Source organism: Emys orbicularis, chromosome 7 (assembly GCF_028017835.1).
Source record: "Emys orbicularis isolate rEmyOrb1 chromosome 7, rEmyOrb1.hap1, whole genome shotgun sequence".
Classification (NCBI taxonomy): Eukaryota; Metazoa; Chordata; order Testudines; family Emydidae; genus Emys; species Emys orbicularis.
Genome location: NC_088689.1, coordinates 95,453,367 through 95,472,665, shown reverse-complemented (window position 1 = coordinate 95,472,665; position 19,299 = coordinate 95,453,367). Strand labels below are relative to the sequence as shown.

The 19,299-nt window shown below is 39.6% G+C and overlaps 1 protein-coding gene across 1 annotated transcript in view; it reads left to right on the top strand.

Annotated features, from left to right (window-relative positions):
* The window catches only part of NUP210 (nucleoporin 210), a 117,098-nt gene that overhangs the window by 16,337 nt on the left and 81,462 nt on the right, over positions 1-19,299 (top strand). Inside the window, exons 4-11 of the mRNA XM_065408226.1 lie at positions 4,674-4,770; positions 8,586-8,736; positions 13,297-13,429; positions 14,376-14,545; positions 14,995-15,070; positions 15,424-15,530; positions 17,073-17,213; positions 18,713-18,850. Coding sequence (XP_065264298.1) covers positions 4,674-4,770; positions 8,586-8,736; positions 13,297-13,429; positions 14,376-14,545; positions 14,995-15,070; positions 15,424-15,530; positions 17,073-17,213; positions 18,713-18,850 — 1,013 coding nt within the window. The remainder of the gene's footprint in view (positions 1-4,673; positions 4,771-8,585; positions 8,737-13,296; positions 13,430-14,375; positions 14,546-14,994; positions 15,071-15,423; positions 15,531-17,072; positions 17,214-18,712; positions 18,851-19,299) is intronic.

The following is a 19,299-nucleotide window of genomic DNA, read 5'->3' as shown; positions in this document are numbered from 1 at the left end:
TGTTTATAGTTTGGATACTAGAGGCTTAAACCACATATGTCTACTTATAAATCATAAAAGCCAGGCTCTATACTGCAAAATATCAATAGATAGAACTGTTAAACTTCCTTACTGTATTTGTAATTCCAGAACCTTGGCGTGGTGTTTCTGTAGACTCTCAAACATACTCAGCTGACAAATTTGCTTTGGGAGCCATCCAAGTTAAAGTTTGAACAGAAGCTGTGGTTTAAAACCCACAAAGAACAGTATAATCTAAATTGCTGGAACAAGATTTTTCACTAGGAGCCTAAGCTTAAACTTTCAAGCTTAAAGTAATGGAAACAGTGATTGCTCAGCAGCTCTGAAAATCGCTTTTTTGTAAGTGATTAACTTTAGGAACTCAACTTAAAGAATTTTGCTGGAGACTTTTAAACTGCTATGGTCTTCTCTTACAATACTTTCTACACATTCATCTCCTTTTGCAAACATTGTTCCTATACTAACAGGTGACCAAGTTTTGGAACATGAGCAGAATTATTGAAGACAGTCTTTACATTTCAGAGGTGCTCTCTTGTTATTTAAGAAAACTGAATAAATGACTTTTAGACAGTAAATTATTCATTCTTTTGCATACAAGAGGAGCAAAAATAAAGGGGAAAAAATAAGCTTGTAATTGGTGAATAGTTGAACATTGCAAAGGGCCTGTAGCTGGCTTTTACTTTGGACTTCTGCACATATACATGATGATATTTGGTAGATTTTGTAGTAACTTGTATATTATTTCACTTACACACATAATGGAATGTTAGGGAATTTTTAAAAATGTTATCTTTGTTTCAGACTGACCATATACTGTGCCTCATTATTGCATCTTGTGTGAAAGATCCAGTCATGCTTTACTGTGAAGCTCTGGTCCTGTGACAGAGGATGCTGTAAATAGCAGTACCTAGATATATAGTTCACAGTGGTGCCTCCCCTTATACATACTTTTTTGGAGTTTTGTCACACACTTAACATCCTAATGTATTGTTTGCAAATTACTTTTGTTAGTGCCAGTAAAAAAAGCAGAAGACATTTTAAACATGCACATTAAATATGCTCTAACATGTATTTTTTCTGATGACACCAATTATCGTGTGCTATGTAAATAAGCACTTAGCACTTTCCCCAAATAGTTTTGCAGCATTGCTGAAAAAATTTAGGACAATAGGGAAGTTGGCCTCATGAGTGTATGAAGAAGGGAGACGATATTCAACCAATCTTTGATACTATGAGCCAAATCAGTCTTGGTGTAAACTCAGTCACCCATTATCTCAAAATAGCTTTATATCAAGGCACTCTGTAAACATGGAGAATGTTAATGTTAAAGCAGTTATGTAAACATTTAAAAAAATTAATCACAAAATTACTGTGCATGTACATGTCTTCATAGCTTCTAGACTTGATTCATTTTTGTACAGTGTAAAATGAATCAAAATTCTGATTCACAGGTTCTGGACAAAACTTTCTACCAAATATTTTAGGAAAGTAAAGTTATTTTGTTATGCTTGTTGTGAATTATGGAGAGTTAAATACAGTGAAAGCTTCTTGTTAAATGCTTGAAGTTCCAATTGTTGGTGAAAGAGCAGAACTCTTAAGATTAAATTCCATCTCAACATTTTAAAAGTACCATAACATTTTTACATTGTTTAGACAAACTAATAAATGGGAAATAGCTTAGTTCACATGATTAGTCTGGAGTTCAAGAATAGTTATTTACATTTGTAAGTATTTGTAGGACCAAGCCAAACCTGCAATTCAATGGGATTTTTATCTGGGTAGGGCCTGTGGGATCAGGGCCCAAAGTAATTTCATATATAGGATTCCAAAAAGCTGCTGGAACCATTGCAGTTCCTTAGTTATATTTGTGAATTTCAGCTGCTTAAAATAATGATTTGTCCTAGAAATGATGAGTGGTTCTTGACTTAGAGCACCACTAGCAGGAATCACTGTAAAGTATATGTTACACCTATTTTAGTAACCCTCGGTTCTGATTCTGCATTTGGGTCCACATGGCTGGTAACTGTGCTGTGTCTATCATAACTTTTTGATCTATGTTAATCACTATGTTGCAGTACAATTGGAAAATTGCTTCTTGTAATGACCTACTACTTACATAGTGCGCTTCATCAGTATATCTTTAGATGAAGTCCCTGAATTGCTGTGTGTTAGAGATCGCCTGTATTCTCCATGATGAACTAAATACAAAAATTCAGGTCAAAAGTATTTTGAAGAGAGTAGAAGATTTGAAATTGGATTTTATTAAAAAACAAAAAAACCCCAACAACTTGTTGTTTATCACCAAACTGAGGTGTATTGAGAAACTTCCTGTCACAGTTCCCTATTCTTGAAGGATCTCAGTACCATCTGACAAGATAATATATGTATAGTCCATTGAAAAAAATAATTAATTTTTATATTGAGGTTGTATGCTATTTTATGGCATAATCTGGGAACAGGGAAACTCCAGTCTTATCATAGCTCAGTGTACCAAAGAATTGGTGGTGCTGTTGCTTTAGAACTGCTGTCATAGAACTGTTAGCAAGAGCAGGGTGGGGAAATAATCCCGATGTATCTAAAATGACTTCTTAAACTCCTGTCCAAACTTAATCTTTACTTGATTGATCAGTGTGTTCTTGGTGTAAACTTTGTATAAGGATTAATGGAGGCTAATCAAGTCATAGTGGGACTAAAGTGCTTTCAGTTTCTAACAGGCAGGATGAAATTTAATATATTATGCCACTCTTTTTAAATTATACTTCGGGCTAAATTCTGCTACTAACTAAAGTCCAAATGGAGTTTTTCTATTGACTCCAGTGAGACTAGGATAGGACTTTCTAACATTTATTTACCTTGGATAACTCCTGTGCTGCAGAGGCCCTGTCCACGTTGTCTCAGCAGGGATTTCATTGTGCTTCTGCTGAGTGTTGCTGTGGCACTGTTCAGACACATCTCTGCACTGGTACAATGTGCTTTTCTCTCCTTGCCCTGCTTGCATCTTTAGTTTGAGCAAGAATGAGGGAAAACATGTCTTAGCTTTGCAAAGCTAAAACATCTGTTATGAGAACAGCTAATTTAGCTCTGTGCATCTTAAATAAAATATCCTCAAGCAGTTTGAAACATATTCCCCCGTAATAGACTGAGTTAAAGAAAGAAGTTTTAGAATGGAAGAAGAGAGAGATGCTTTTTATAGTCACAATCTTGTTCATGCAGGATACAAAGCTATTTGTATCTGTATAGTACAGTCGCTCCCCAACTTACGCAAGTGTTCCATTCTGGAACGCCTTGCGTAACTCGAATTTTGCGTAAGTTGGAAATGTATACCTGACCGTTTCGCGCAAAAAAAACCCCAACCCCAACACCCCCCCCCACACCTCCTATCTCTAGCTTACGGGACTTTTTCCATAAGTGCAGATTTGCGTAACCTGGGGGGAGTCTGTATATATTTGGGAGGGAAAATATGCTTTGAATTGTATTACCACTGTTACAGCATTTCTGTGGTTTAGATGATGCCATAAGCCTTTAGCTGAAGGAACTTGGCAGTGAAGTTGCAGTGGTCGTTAAAATGCTTCTAATTTTAAGTGGCACACATCTACTTCGGGATTGGAATCCATCCTGCATGTGAAAATGAGTTTGAGATAAATTATATTGTGATGCTTTCAACATTCAAACAAAGATGCCTCATATCCACTTGGCCCAAATAAAGTGGGAGTTTTGCTGCTTACCAGGAATGGGCCCATTGTCACATCTGACTTTTGTAATAACCTGTATTGAAGGATGCATGTGTCCTATTGGTATCCAAAAAGTAGTCATGGAATCTAATCAAGGTTTAGATGGTTCTTGTTTTGAAGGGGGAAGGTTGTGATTCCAGCAGTATCTTATTAAAAATTCAGACAGTTAATTCCCTTTTCTCCAGAGCAGACATGCTGGTACACTTAGTGTGACCAGAAAATATAAATTTGTAGTTGAGCAGCGAGGGTGTATGATAATACCTGTATATACGTACTGGGATCCAAAGCATTCCCAATTTCATATGTTGGGCATAAAGTGGAACAATTGCATTTGTACCACAGATGTTTATGGTCACTACAGGCTACTGGGGCCATTGTCTGCAGATGGCGTCTTACGCTTTTTGGATATGTCGCAAGAATGCCACAAGACGTTCCAGCGAGCTCCAGCGAGCTCCATTCTACAGCTGGCTTGTAACATCCAGGATAAAACTCCACCAACTGAGAAGTGGAGGCGGCCCAGAGGCTGACCTCTTATTATGGGGCGCATCAAGTCTGTTCCAGTGTTGGACTCTTAGCCCGTCAAGCCCTTGCGGCTGCACAGGAACAGATCCAATGGTGAACGATGGTTACGGCCGACCATTCGGCTAAGTATTTAAGAAGAAGATCCAAAGCAGCATATCAAACCATAAATTGTAAACAATTCTCTATTCTATTTTGATTCTCCAAACCTTCCAGTTATCTGGCTTAAAAAAACACCTCTCCTTTTTAACTTTAATAAAGAACTATCTTGTTTGAATGATTTTTGCAAATTTAAGATGCTCCTGCTTCTGTTCATTGATATTTCTTGTTTGTTTGTTTCCAAGCAGCAGGAAGACTTCGTTGTCATTTTGAATTTTGTTACCTAATTATTCATTTGATTTATAGGAAACACTTTTAGCACATTGGCGGGGTTAGCCTTTGACTGGACGATAGTAAAAGATACTGAGGCTGATGGCTTCTCAGATTCGCACAATGCATTGCGGTAAGCACAATTTACATTATTCTCAAAGGCCCCAGGTTTAGTCATGTTCTTAAAGTTAGGCATGAACAAAAATACCTTGCTGAATCTGGGTCTATAAACTGAAATTATAATATCCAAAGTATAGTATACAGATTCATTGTTTTTAACTACTACAACTGCCAATCCACAATTCTGGGCACTTTCACAACCATTTAAAATTTGCAATAATAAAAATACAATTGATGATGTTCAGAAGCTGCGCATATAGTTCTAAACCACCAATAAAAAATTAGCAATAGACTCAACTATGCCAGAGCTGACCCCTCCCCAAACAACTGGGGAAAACGATACGGTATTAGTGCTGCGATTGGTACGTAAGGATATAGGGGTGGCTGCAGAGGTCAGAGGTTAGCCTCTCATTTGGAAGGTGGGGCTATGGCCCGTTCAGTACTTGACCACTCTGCTGAGACTGCCAACAAGGTGGCCAAAGTTTGGTTGAGGTGTTGGTGACTCTCGACACCATTTACAAGGAACTGTACTGAGAAACAAATATTTCATTTTTTAAAAGGTTTTAATGAGGTTTTTTAAACTTTCAGAGCAGGGCATTTAGCATTCTAATGGAAGATGTAGCAGATTTAGCCTCACACCATTTTGAAAATCCAAACCACTGTGTCTTGCTTGGCACTTATAATCTGTAGGACCCCTGCACACCACACCTATGGTCCCATTGACTCATGAGTAGGGGTTAGCCCAGGGGCGGGCAAATTTTTTGGCCTGAGGGCTGCATCCGGTTTCCAAAAGTGTATGGAGGGCTGGTTAAGGGAGGCTGTGCCTCCCCAAACAGCCAGAAATGGCCCGCCTCCCGCCCCCATCCGACTCTCCCCACCCACCCACCCACCCACCCCGTCTTGCCCCGACGGCCCCCCACCAGGACTCCTTCCCCATCCACCCACTCCCTGTCCCCTGATGGCTCCCGGACCCCTCGCCGCCCCATTCAACCCCCCCCCCTCCTTCCTGACTGCCTCACTGAGACCCTTGCCCCATCCAATCACCCCTTCTCCTTGTCCCTGACCGCCTCCAGAACTCCTGCCCCCGACTGTCCCCCGCCATCCCATCCAACCCCCTCTCTCCTTCCTGACTGCCCCCCCGGGACCCCTGCCCCCATTCAACCCCCCTGTTCCCCGCCCTCTGACTGCCCTGACCCTCATCCACGCCCCCGACCACCACCCCGAACTCCCCTGCCTTTTGTCCAACCGCCCCTGCCCCCTTACCGCGCTGCCTGGAGCACCGGTGGCTGGCGGCGCTACAGCGGCGCCGCCCAGAGTAGCAGGACAGGCAGCCGCGCCGCCTGGCTGGAGCCAGCCACGCCACCGCGCAGCACAGAGCACCGGGTTAGGCCGCGGCTCTGCAGCTGCACTGCCCCAGGAGCTCGCAGCCCCGCCGCCCAGAGCATTGTGCCGGCGGTGGGGTGAGCTGAGGCTGCGGGGGAGGGGGCGAGCCTCTCAGGGCAGGGGCTCAGGGGCCGGGCAGGAGGGTCCCGCGGGCCGTAGTTTGCCCACCTCTGGGTCTAGCCCAAACTCTGAACTCTAATAGAAACTTCCATCCAAAGGTCTTAAAGTGTTTTGCAACTTCTTAATGAATTTAGCCTTGTAACACCTTTGGAAGGTAGGGAAATACTATTATCTATGTTTAACAGATGGGAAACTAAGACACAGCTAGGTTAAGTTCTTGCACAACATCATACTGAGAGCTTGTGGCAGGGATAGGAATACTCCTAGCTTCCTGTGCTTACCCACCAACAGTCTTCCCCTCACTTATAGGTACTGCATAAGCTTTCACTGTACCTTCTTTAGTATTCTGTTGATTTCCTTTGACTGAGAGGAGTCACGCTACAGGGATTCAATTTCTACTCTTATTAAACTCATCAACTTTGAAGGCTACCCAGCGTTGTCGTATCTGGGATATTTTTCATTTTAGGTTCCCAACGTCCTGGTTTAGCCTTTATATTGATACTGACTGACTGGTAATAGGCCTTCAGCAAAGCAGGATTATTTTGTCTAATAGAACTCTACTAGTATCCATCATAGTAAATGCTACAATGAGTGTTTGCTTTGCTTGATATGAATGTCAGCTCCAGAAATGCCTGCCTGACATACTTTTGAGTTTCTGGTCATACCAGAAGCATATAAAACACTAAATCAATTTTCTTTCCTATCAAGCAGTTCCCACATACTAGCCAAGTAGAACATTAAACCGCCGTTCTTGTAATATATAATCGGGACGCTAAGACACAATAGATTCATACTCAAGTGCCAGGATTTCCATTTACTTAAGAAAATAATATCCAGCAAAATTTAGTTAGTAAGGAAGTGAATCAAAGCGTGAGGCAGAGGAGATAGGAAAGTATATTGTGCTTTAAGAGTCCTGCTCATTAATGTGAAATATCTGTGTTGTTGTGTCTGTAGTACTCTGTTACATTGGGTGTGGTTTTTTTTTTTTTTAATAGTAAACCAATGTTTACTAATTTCTCTGATCAAACCTACATTATTTTTTTTCTGACAGTATTTCCCCTGGGTTTTGCCTGTAATGGCAGAACATGCCTTTTTAGCAGCTTATATGGATAGAACTCTTTCTGCACTAATGTGTGTGTTTTGTTTTATTTGTTTTTTGAAATGGTACAGCTGTTGTGTGTAGACAAGCCCTGAATCATTTAGGTGCTTTTGAAAATCCAACCCAGCTCTTAGAAAGACATCCCATCTTGATTTAAAAACTCCAAGGGATGGAAAATCTGTCACACTTTTAACATATAATATTTTTAATAAAGTGGTTGTGTTCTCCCCTCACCCCCCCCCCCCAAAAAAAAAAAGTTTTGAAGCAAGAAATTCAGAGTTTAAGGCTGTTTTTTAAAGAAACCTGAGGGCTTTAAGTTGCTGAACTCCCATTGAAATCTAGTGGAGGTCTGGTGCCTAACATCATTCAGCTCCTTGGAAAATTTCATCCTAAGTTTTGTTTTTGGTGTTTTTTTGCAAGCAACCTTCAAAATTTGACCCTGTTATCAACACCTACCCAGATCCTGTCCACCAGAAATTCCTTTTCTCCTAATTACTATACCTCATCTAAATTTCCATCAGAGACAACAAAATACATAACTTACATACTGCCTGTACACATTTAATCAGCACTTCCTATCCACTTCACATCAAACACCCTTCTAGTTCACTTGAGCAAAACACCATAATGTTCTCTTAATCACAAACAGAACCGCAATGCCTTTCCCATTTACCATACCTCACTGATCTAGAGAGTCCTCTATATGCAGACTGGAAACATCATTGGAGATACCTCATCCATGTTTCCTGTATGTCTCTAAGAAGGTCCTGCCTTCTATACATAGGCTTCAGATGCACTTTTATCCCAGTCACTACACAAATTAGCCACAGAAGCCAGAGTACCACAGTGTCAGAGCACACAGATGTATTGTGTACTATATGTCCATTGCAGAATACAATGCGAACTCTGAATTAACTTGGTACTGAGTACAATTATGCCTAACAGTCGCAGTACAGGTTAGAAAAGGGACCTGCAAATAGGTATTATAGCCATCTATGTTTTCCAGTCCTACACAACCCCATACAGCACCCATGAAAGCTTAATTTAACATTCATGTGTTCAGAAATATAAGTGAAAATTGAGCCTCTCCTTCCTGGCTTAAGATAAGCATCTTACATGTGCTGTGGGCATTTGTGCGAGAAGTAGACAATACTGTAGTTCTGACCCGGGTTAGCATACATTATTCATGACTCTTGTCTCATAAAGTTGTTCTGTTCACTTTTCAGTATACTCAAATTCTTAGAATCTACCTACATACCGCCTTCCTATATATCAGAGATGGAAAAAGTTGCCAAACAAGGAGACACCGTTCTGGTGTCTGGAATGAAAACAGGGAGTTCCAAATTAAAAGCAAGAATACAGGAATCTGTTTATAAGGTAAGAAATTCACACGGTTCGTTTATTTTTTTATTTTCATGGCAGAACTTCCCTGGAACCGCATTAATTTTCCCTCCCATATTATAACATACCCCACTCCAACATCTCTTCCTTTATCAGCTACTGTAGCACTGCCCCCCTTTACCAATGGGTAGATTATGTGGCTTTTTCTGAGGTGGTTGCCAATACTACTACTTCATTGATTTTTGCCCAGCACTCGGGATGAATAGTGCAGTTATCCTGTTTAATGGGCTCCCCAGATGATGTGGGTCCCAAAGCTAGTTTCTAAACCTGACTCTGTGACAGGATGGTGTAGATATCTCATTCCTATGTTATTTAGTTTGTTTTACAAAGGAATGCACTCCAAATTCACAATTTCTTTTCCTTCTCTTCGATCACTAGCTCTTCAGGGCAGAGACCGCCTTTCACTCTATGTTTATATGGCACCTAGTGCAGTGTGGCTCTCATTTCTCTAATCACTTTTGTAATACAAATACTTAATAACGTGAACTTATTGTGGTGTTGTGCAAACCAGAAATAAGACAGTTTACTTTTGAAATCCCAGATTATGTAAGGTTCCCAGTTATAAAAACAGCTGTTCACTTGTAAACTGTGCAAACTTCTACTGGAAGTTGAAAAGTGATTATGAAAAAAAATGGCATCTTGGGATTCCAAGTTTATTGTCTTTGGATCAGAGCATAATGACACTTGGATATTTGCACAGTGCTTTGACATCATACATTTTTAAAAAGTGCTGCTATTATTAATGTTTGATTATTAATATCCTTGGACAACATCTGCCAGATTCTGGCCTTCACTTAATGCTGTGCAGCATTGTGTAGCTCAACAGGGCCCTGATTCAGCAAGACACCTAAACACATGTGTACCTTTAAGCATGCAAGTTGTCAGCCTGACTCAAGTGGGGGACACACAGTTAGGTACCTTGCTGAATTGGAGCCTTGATCTACTACTGCTACCAAATAGAAGCATTCCCACTGCTCGGTGATTATCAGCATTCATTGTGGGATGAGGTTTTGGCCCTCTGGCTCCCTGTCAACAAATATTAAAGATTTATCTGATGGATTTTTCTGTGTTGCGCATTTGTTGAATTGAGACCACCCCCTTAGTTCCCTGCATCGTACCAATCCTCATTTTGTAATCAATTCTGCCTCATTAGATTCCAGTCTCAGAAAGCAGTGAGATCAAATGCTAATAAACAAGTGTGTTTAACTATAACATTGGCCTTTTTCCCAGGTCTCCTATTGATTTATGCTATTTGTTTCTTTGTAATCTACAGTAACTGTGTTTTCATTTTAACCCTAGTAATGAAATTGTCCTTTCTGTTAAATAGATTGTACTAACAGACATTTATCTCTTTTTTTTAATGGGTTATTTCTTACAGGAATGTTTTGCATTTCATTAGTATTTTAGACTTTGCAATATTTTAAGAAATAAATGTTCACTTACAGTATTTTTAAAAAATTTGCCTCCAAAAATCGTAGGGTGGGACACATTCTCCACAAGATTCAATTCTCCACCTTATCCTTCTGCAGCATTGCTGAACAATGTATAATTTGGAATTGCTTCCTTGTTTGAGCTGCTGCAGGGACAAGCTTTTTGCATCTGCAGCTATTGCAGGGTGTGACAGGCAGTCAACAAATTCTAAAGGGCCACAGAATTTGTGGGTTGTGCCAGGATGCAGAACATAATTTATGGCTGAATTCTTGCACTGAAATCCTGACTCCACTGAAGTCAGTGGCAAAACTATTGACTTTTTTGGGCCCAGGATATCACCCAGGTTCTTGGTGTTTGTCCCACTATCCAGGACAGTAAACCTGAAAGTTGGAAGAAGGACAGAGCACTACATTTTGCAGCTTCAGTGTGGTCACTGCTGTATGGCCACTTTCATTTTTTATAAACACTTTTTGGCATGTCTGTGGGCTATAACGGCAAATCATAGAATACCAGGGTTGGAAGGGACCTCAGGAGGTCATCTAGCCCAACCCCCTGCTCAGCAGGACCAATCCCCAGACAGATTTTTGCCCCAGATTCCTAACTGGCCCCCTCAAGGATTGAACTCACAACCCTGGGTTTAGCAGGCCAATGCTCAAACAGATATAAATGGCTTGCATAAAAAGGAAAGGATATAAGAGAGATCCATCTATACATAAGTAAATTAAATTCCCTGTTAATAAAAAAAACCCAAGAATTTCCTATTACCCTGCACCTTCTTATTTTTTTCCTATTAAGAATAAACCAAAATATGAACAGACTTTCAATGCACCGAGCCTCCTAAGTTGTTCTACCTGGATATGCAAAAGACCATAAGGAGAGAACATCTGATTGTAAGGGGAAGCATGATTTAGTGGCTGAAAGCACACATGATTCATGAACTCTTCACTATGTATATTTTCCTGGCTGCAGCAGTGTGGACTAATTACTTATACACTCTGTGCCTCAGTTTCCCTATCTGTGAAATGGCATTAGTATTCCATTGTTGTGTTGTGAAGTTTATTAATGTCAGTAAAGAACTTTAAGGTTCTTGATTGGAAAATGCTATACATTTTAAATTATTATTTGCTAATTGAAAAATTTAATCACTTCCTGGTGTAACCACTATTTAGTAGACTTTTCTACTCAGAGTCAGTTCTCAAAGTGCTTAAAACCATGCCATGGCCAGTTGGATTGAGCTGGAGGTCAGAGACAGCATTATTAACCTGGAAACTTTACTGCTGGTAGTACTGGCTATGCCAATGCACTCTGCAGCACTGTTGGCACCAGTTTGTGCAAGGGATAGTTGGCAAATTACAGAGCAAGTTAATTCGTGGCAAGCCAGGGTGAATCTATAGCACACCAGCTCTCTGTGAATCAAGTTCCATGTGGACACCGCTGCGGCGCACTGAAAGTTAGCATACTATGCTTTCAAATGTAGCACGTTTAAGCCAAGCCACACTCCAGGACTTTCAGTGCACTGTAGCAGTGTCCACACGGGATGTTACTGCATCGCAAGATGATGTGCTATAGAGTCACACCCTGGCTTGCTGCAGAGTAACTCACCCTGTAGCCTCTCACATGGCAATACATGTTACTTTGCCAATAAACTAAAACTGGCCTCCTTCAAGCTTCCTTGAGTATTTAACAGCAATTTTCCTCCCCAAAGCCTCACTTTTCTCTTCACCTCTCCACCCTCAAGAAATGTAATTTGTTAAAGCCTGCAGTTCTATGTGTAACATTTTTAATCTAGGCCATAGATTGGAATATACGTGGGGGGGATTTTAAACGTGTGATGAGGTTAAAAAATATTTCCAGTACACCTCTACCCCATATAACGTGACCCGATATAACACGAATTCGGATATAACGCGGTAAAGCAGCGCTCCGGGGATCAAAGCAAGTCCGATATAACACGGTTTCACCTATAACGCGGTAAGATTTTTTGGCTCCCGAGGACAGCGTTATATCGGGGTAGAGGTGTACTTAAAAAATGGAAAAAACATTCTTAAGTCTATCTGGTAAATATGTAAATGCCAGTTCTTCATAAAAGTACTTTGCATCTGATACATCCGAATGTCTCCTCTGAAGCATTTCAAAACTGTCATGCAATTAGAGAATTTAAATGTTTGCTGCACTGTAGTGTAAAAAGAAAAACACTTGTAGCAAATACATACTACGCTTGTCCTATTCTGGGAAGTCGTATTAAAAAAAAAGAAAATCTGTAACAGTTTGGTATGATGCATGGTACTGTACAGACTTTTGGAGTGCTGCTACATTTAATGTGTTTGGACCCTTATAAAAATGCTCCCTGCAGAGCACAAACAGATACAAATGTTTATGATACACTTACCTTTTTTCCAGCGCTGCAGAAGATGTGTACATTCTTTCACTGAAATCCAGTATTTTTCTGTCTAGTCATGTGATATTCTTAGCCATCAATATTTATTAAATGGTACACTTCAAACAAGCCAAAAGCCCCAGAAGTGTGCCAACATTAAGATTTTTCAAGTTATGAAATTTTGAAAGCAATTGTGGAAGGCTTTATGAAAACACTGGTTGATCTTAAATAAGAGGTGTACAACAAGTACTGTTGTAATGATTAGAGAGGAATGATGGACACCAAAATATTTTGATTACCTTGTCTCTAACACCCTGGCCATTTTTATTTATTTATTAATTTATTTATTTTTGCTTGTCTTCTTTCATGGTCAAATAATCCTCATCTCTGTATATCTGAGACCTCATCTTTGTATTCATCACTTGACATTTTACACATTAATCATTAAGTTAACTGTTGATTGGTTTGACCCTGCTCAGATATCTTCAAATGTCTCATTTTGCTTATCTCCTTTAGTATCCATTGCTGATGGTGCAAGTAAAGCTGTGCTTCTGTGTACCACTATGTGCTCTGAGTTCTATTGCCATTAGAAAAGTGGTGGTGTTAAACTGTTCTTCAGGACAGAAATAACTTTATACATATTTTTTATTTGTGGATTATGAAGCTTTTTTTAAATGGGTATATTTGTTACTTTAAAATGTGGCTTTGTTTTTTCTTTTAACCAATAGAATGTACATCCTGCAGAAGTCAGGTTGCTTATTTTGGAAAACATTCTTCTAAATCCAGCTTATGATATCTACCTGCTGGTAGGAACATCACTTCAATATAAAGTTCAGAAAATAAGACAAGGCAAGATTACAGGTTTGTCTTCCTCCATTTTTCTTAATATTCCACATTCAGTGTGAATTTTTCACCTATGAGTAGAAAATTAAAATATTGCGTACACTGATAAGGAAATGGTCTTAAATTCACCTTAGATTGTTAAACTTTCATAATCAAAATTATGATGAGATATCCTTTATCTCCCTCCCTTTCTCTCATCATGCAAACACTTATGCATATGCTTATCTTCTATGTAGGAGTAGTCCTATTAAGGATTAGTCATGTGCATAAATTTGAGCACATGCATAACAGTTTGCAAGTTTGGGATCCAGGTCTGTATTATTCAAACGTGTTCATCTGTCTTTCATATTGGGGAAACATTTGAATTTTTAGTACATTTGTTTTCCACAGAAAGGCCTCATTCACTTTGTGAAATGCCTGATTTAGATGTTACTCCATTTTCTTGGCAAATTAATATGAAAATTGGAGAAAGGTTGAACTAGCTGGATACCAATTTCAGAGAATGAGGAGATTTGTTTATAAGATACAGGTACAAGTACAAGAAACTTGCAATATTGCTGATGGGAGTTATTTTAAGAAACCAGATATGAAATGATGTATTCACTTAGACCTACTTCAGCTCTCTAGCTGGCAGTATGGGATGCAGCAGCATGGATTTCAGTTGCTCATGTAAAAAGTTCCTTTTGCCAAGACCAGAAATTGGTCTGATGTCATTCTCCTTTAAGCAGGAAGGCAATTTTAGTTGGAGCCTTCAGCAATGGGAACAAAATATTGTTTTATTCATCTAGCTTAGATTATGCTTCATGCCTGGGTGTAGAAAATGCATTTTCTACAAAACTATTTAAAGCACCAATTTAATGTGTGCTAGGCATCAAATAAAAAATTAATCAGTAATAATTAACAGGGTCCAAACAGTGACACATTAGCTTGTGTTGTTTCATGTGTCTTCTTGCTTCATGTACAGAATTAATGATGCCTTCAGATCACTATGAACTGCAGCTTCAGAACAACATCCTTGGTCCTGAGGGAGATCCAGCTCGGCCTGTTGCCAAGTTGGATCAGGCAACATCAACGGTAACTGCATTGCAGCAGGGACAAATTAACCTAGTGCTGGGGCACAAAAATATCCTTTCTGTGGGGTGCTCAATGCCTGATGTCAGGAGGCAGATTTTCCACTCTCTGCCACACACACCAGGATAAAACTATCCATGCTTTGTCCAGTGGTCTGAAAATCAGCACTAGCTGACAGGTGTAGAAAGCAACACTGCTGTGAGTTCAGTCACACCACTATCTCCAGATACCTTGACGTGCTCCTAGAAATTAGGGCTTTAGGCCTGGAAAAGATCCATTAAATTATCTTGTCTGTTATCTTAATGGGAGGGAGGAGGAGGGAGAGTGTGTGTGTGTGTGTGTGTGTGTTGTAAACCAGTATATTCTGGAAATGCTCACTCTTAAGAGAGCTAGCATTTTTGTGTCCTTCTTTTCAGGAACATGGAGTCAGTTTTAAATAGCCATGAAAGCAGTCCCAGACAGAAGTTAGTTTTAATGTTCTTCTTTCAAAGCCTTTTAGTTCCTTGACTGAGATTGCAGGTATTCGCATGCAAGGTGCTTCCAGATTACCAAACAGCACTATCTATGTTGTGGATCCTGGATATTTAGGTTAGTATTTGCTGTTGTTCTTCCGAGTGTTTATTTCTTTAACAAATTCTCAAACTATATACTGTATCAATGCCTCTGTGCAGTATCGGTGCATATGGTATCTAAGTCCCTGTACCTGCTCACATATATAAATTATAGAATAGTACAAATGTCTTTTTAATAAGAAAATGTTTCATATTAAGCAATTTTGGCTTTAACTATTGATTTCCTCTGTTTCCCCACCATTAGTCTTCAGCAATTAAAGCACATCTTTAAATTTTATGAACCAAAATGTTTGTGAATATATGATACATAATAGTTCATCACATAAATGGCCTTCTGGTCTATGCTGTTGAATGTTTTCTGTTTTACAGGATTTACAATTCATCCTGGTGACAGATGGGTCCTAGAAACAGGCAGACTTTATGAAATTACAATAGAAGCATATGACAAATCAAGCAATAAGGTGTATTTATCTGATGTAAGTGCAGTGTTGGTATATGTTTCAATTCTGTGTTACTGGACGTTGTGTATCTAGCAAATCTGTAAAAAAATTTGTGCAATTAGCTAAGCAACCCTTTACTTACACAGACTTGGAAAGTTATAAATTTTTTGTTGTTACAAAGCATGCTGGGTAACTCTGTCGGGACACATCTTAGCACATGTGACAGAAAAACTGAGAGAATGTTGGCGGGCGTGCTGCATCTCTGCAAGTTTATGATAGAATGAAACTTCCAAACCAGTGCAGCCAGTAAGGATGAGCACCAAGTGTAGTTAGCAGACATTTTCAAGGTATTAAATCTTTTTTGAACCTCTTGTCAAAGGTGTTTCTTCTCTAGTTTTATGGAGTAAGTTTACGTGATTACACAGATGTAGCCGCCAGTGTAGACGCAACATATATCGACAGGAGGAGTTTTTATTCCAGGGTAGGGAGAACACCACCATAGGGGGGAGGGATAGCTCAGTGGTTTGAGCATTAGCCTGCTAAACCCAGGGTTGTGAGTTCAATCCTTGAGGGGGCCATTTAGGGAGCTGGGGTAAAAATCTGTCTGGGGATTGGTCCTGCTTCGAGCAGGGGGTTGGACTAGATGACCTCCTGAGGTCCCTTCCAACCCTGACATTCTAAGACTGTCTAAGTGCTACAGCAACACAAGCACTCTTCAGTCGGCATAGCTGTGTATACATAAGGGGGGTTTGTTGCCATAGCTATGTTGTTCAGGGGTGTGGTGTTTTCACACCCCATACCACATAGCTACACCGGTGTAAGTTTTAACCCAAATTACAAAGAAATTTGTTGTTAGGGAAATAGTTCATATATTTCCTTGCGTATTAAGGATGACAGAATAGAGAAATTGTAAATTGGAGGTTGTAAAATCTGAATTGATTAGTTTAGTGGTAGAAGTAGTGATGTCCTTTCCTGCAACATTAGAGGTTGTTTTTGATGGAAATAAATTCTCTTAAATTATGATGATAGAAGTGTTTTTGGATGCTAGTACTCTGTCCCACAGGAAACCAATAAGATGATCTTGATGCACTGGATGATGACTGTCTTAAAGGGGGGAAAAAACCCTCTTATACCCCTGACTTTCAGATAAGCTTGTTAAACTATATATAGTTATACAATGTAACTTTATAACATTTGTTTACATTATTTATATGTCAACATTTTCAAACTTCAGTACCTCAGGTTAGGCATCTGAATCCATATTCATTCACCTACATGAATGATCTGTTTTGGAAGCTGTCTGCTCAGCACATCTGAAAACCTTATTTAGCTTTCTAATCTCAAGCACCTAAACTTGGAAATTTTAGCTTAATCTTATTTATTTGTCTGAGAGCAAGGTTGGATATTTGGGGATTTATTTGTTTGTAAGTTGACCATATATGTGTAGTGTGACTTTTTTTCTGGTTGGATTTTCTGATTATTTTTTTTTAACAAAATAATATTTTTTTGCTGTCCTGAAATGTATTCCTCAATGTTGTTAATCCCTGGCAACACATAAGCAGTATATTTTAATTTCAGAATATCAGAATTAATACAGAATTGTCTGAAGAATATTTTGAGATTTTGAAATCCTCTCTGAATGGATCATATCACTATGTGAAAGCAATAAAGAAGGGTCAAACTATTATCGATGCTGCTTTAACATCTGTAGTAGATCAGGTATGTCTTACTAAAAATGTTCTCGTTTGCTCATATGCTTAGAAAAATTACCAAGTACATACACATCAGAATCTTTTTATTGGTACACTCCTCTGAAAGCAAAAATAGGAATTAAATGACTAAGCCACACAAAAATAAGAACATATATAAATGGACGAGGGGGCAGAGCCTGAATTTCTTACTTAAGCAAAATGCTCAATAAAGTGTTTTTGTTCTGTGTTTGTACAGTGCCTAACACAATGGGGTCCTGGTCTGTAGGTGGGACTCCTGAATGCTACAAAAATAGAAAGAATGAATAATAGATGTTTTGCCTGAGTAAGGTTGCAAGATTGATTCCTAGTTGTGTGCCATTTACCGCTTGTTTAGAGTGATTGAAATGCACTGCTCTGAATTTCTTCTCTGGTAGCTATCCGGAATACGTGGGCATGTCTTGTAGCAGGGTGCTGACTAAGGGCCCAGTCACTTACTCTGAGTAAATGTCAAGGCTTACTACTGTGTGTAGGGAAATTCTGACTCACTGTGCCATGTCCTGGCCCTGCTTTGCATTACATTAAAGTTTGGGACACTTTCTGTCATTTGGTAAGTGATCATTAAATGCTAGAAAGAAGACCTGCCACACATACCAGCCCACAAGCCTCTTAAAAATGAATATTGATTAAACTTTTCTGCTGCCTGGCCAGTCGTGGTGGCTGCCAAGTATGCAGCCACCAGGGCACTTCAGTTTGGGAGGGTTCCTCCCCATTCAGCAATTTGGTTTTATGTCTGAAACTTGATGGGGTTCAAATACTGAGACACATTTGTTCTCAAATCTCTTCCTAGCTGCTCCTTGAAAGTGGTGAACCAATTCCACCCTCTGCTTCAGGCAGTCGGCCTCTCTCTGTCAGCTTTTCTGAAAAGGCCTCCCCAAGGTCTGCGAGACTTGCAGTGCTTTCAGAACCCCAGCAGGAGTAACAGCAGGGGGAATTACATCTTCATTGGGAATCATAGTCATGGAAGGCTCTTGATGGCAACGTAACAGCCAGTTTCAGAGTATGGTATTAAGAATCCCTTCCTTGGGCAAAGATGCATTATTCTCCACCCACAATCTGTCCCTTTCCCACTGAACAGACTGTAGTAGGAAGGGGCTGAGCAGGGTGTGAAGAAGGGTTATGAAGTACAAGGAGTGGAGAAGGGATAAGTGGGCTCCTTGTTACTTAATTTGCCAGTAAATTGCCATGTTCATCTATGGCTCCAGAGTAATGACAGTGGTATATCTAATATAGAGTAGGCATTGTTCCAATGAGTTGCTAATTTGCTCACAGGAAGTGCAGAGCTAATAGTATAAAAAAAAAAATGGTGCTAAATATATCCTTTTTTCTGTGTGTGTGTGTGTGTGTGTGTGTGTGTGTGTGTGTGTGTGTGTGTTTCCTCAGTAACCTATTTATAAATAAATACAGAATTTTCTTTTAAAAAGTGCTATGAATGTCATTTATAATTGTACATGCTGTTACTTATTATAGGATGGAGGTGTTCATACATTGCCTGTACCAGTACGAAACCAGCAAGAAGTTGAAATTTATGTTCCCATTATCCTTTCACCGAGCATTTTGACATTTCCATGGCAGCCAAAGGCAGGAGCCTATCAGTACACAATAAAGGTATGCTAAGGAAGCCATCTAAATGCAGGAAGTGTCACTCTGGAAGATTCAGTGAGGCCAGTAGTTGTTTGGGGAAACTGCTGCTACATATTAACTCTGGTTGCTGCAGGCATATTCACGTTAAAAGTGTGTTTGGTGGCATTTCACTGGAGTTCAAATGCACTGACTGGTAACTGCTTTAAAAAGAGTTGCACCTTTGTTATTTTTGTCTCTGTTGTCGGTACCTTTTAAAGTAAAGCATAATTACAAAAAAGCCAAACTTAACGATAATTGAGTGTGACAGATTTCAGGCAATGAGAGAGGCACTTAATGTATTGCAAATAGGTTGCCTGAATTAGTTGGCATAGTGACTGCCAAGAAGCCATCTTAAGATGAGTGAGCAAGTCCCTAGTGCATTGATGTTGGCATCCTTCATTCCCTGCCTATCTCCCTGGCTGTACCAATAACAT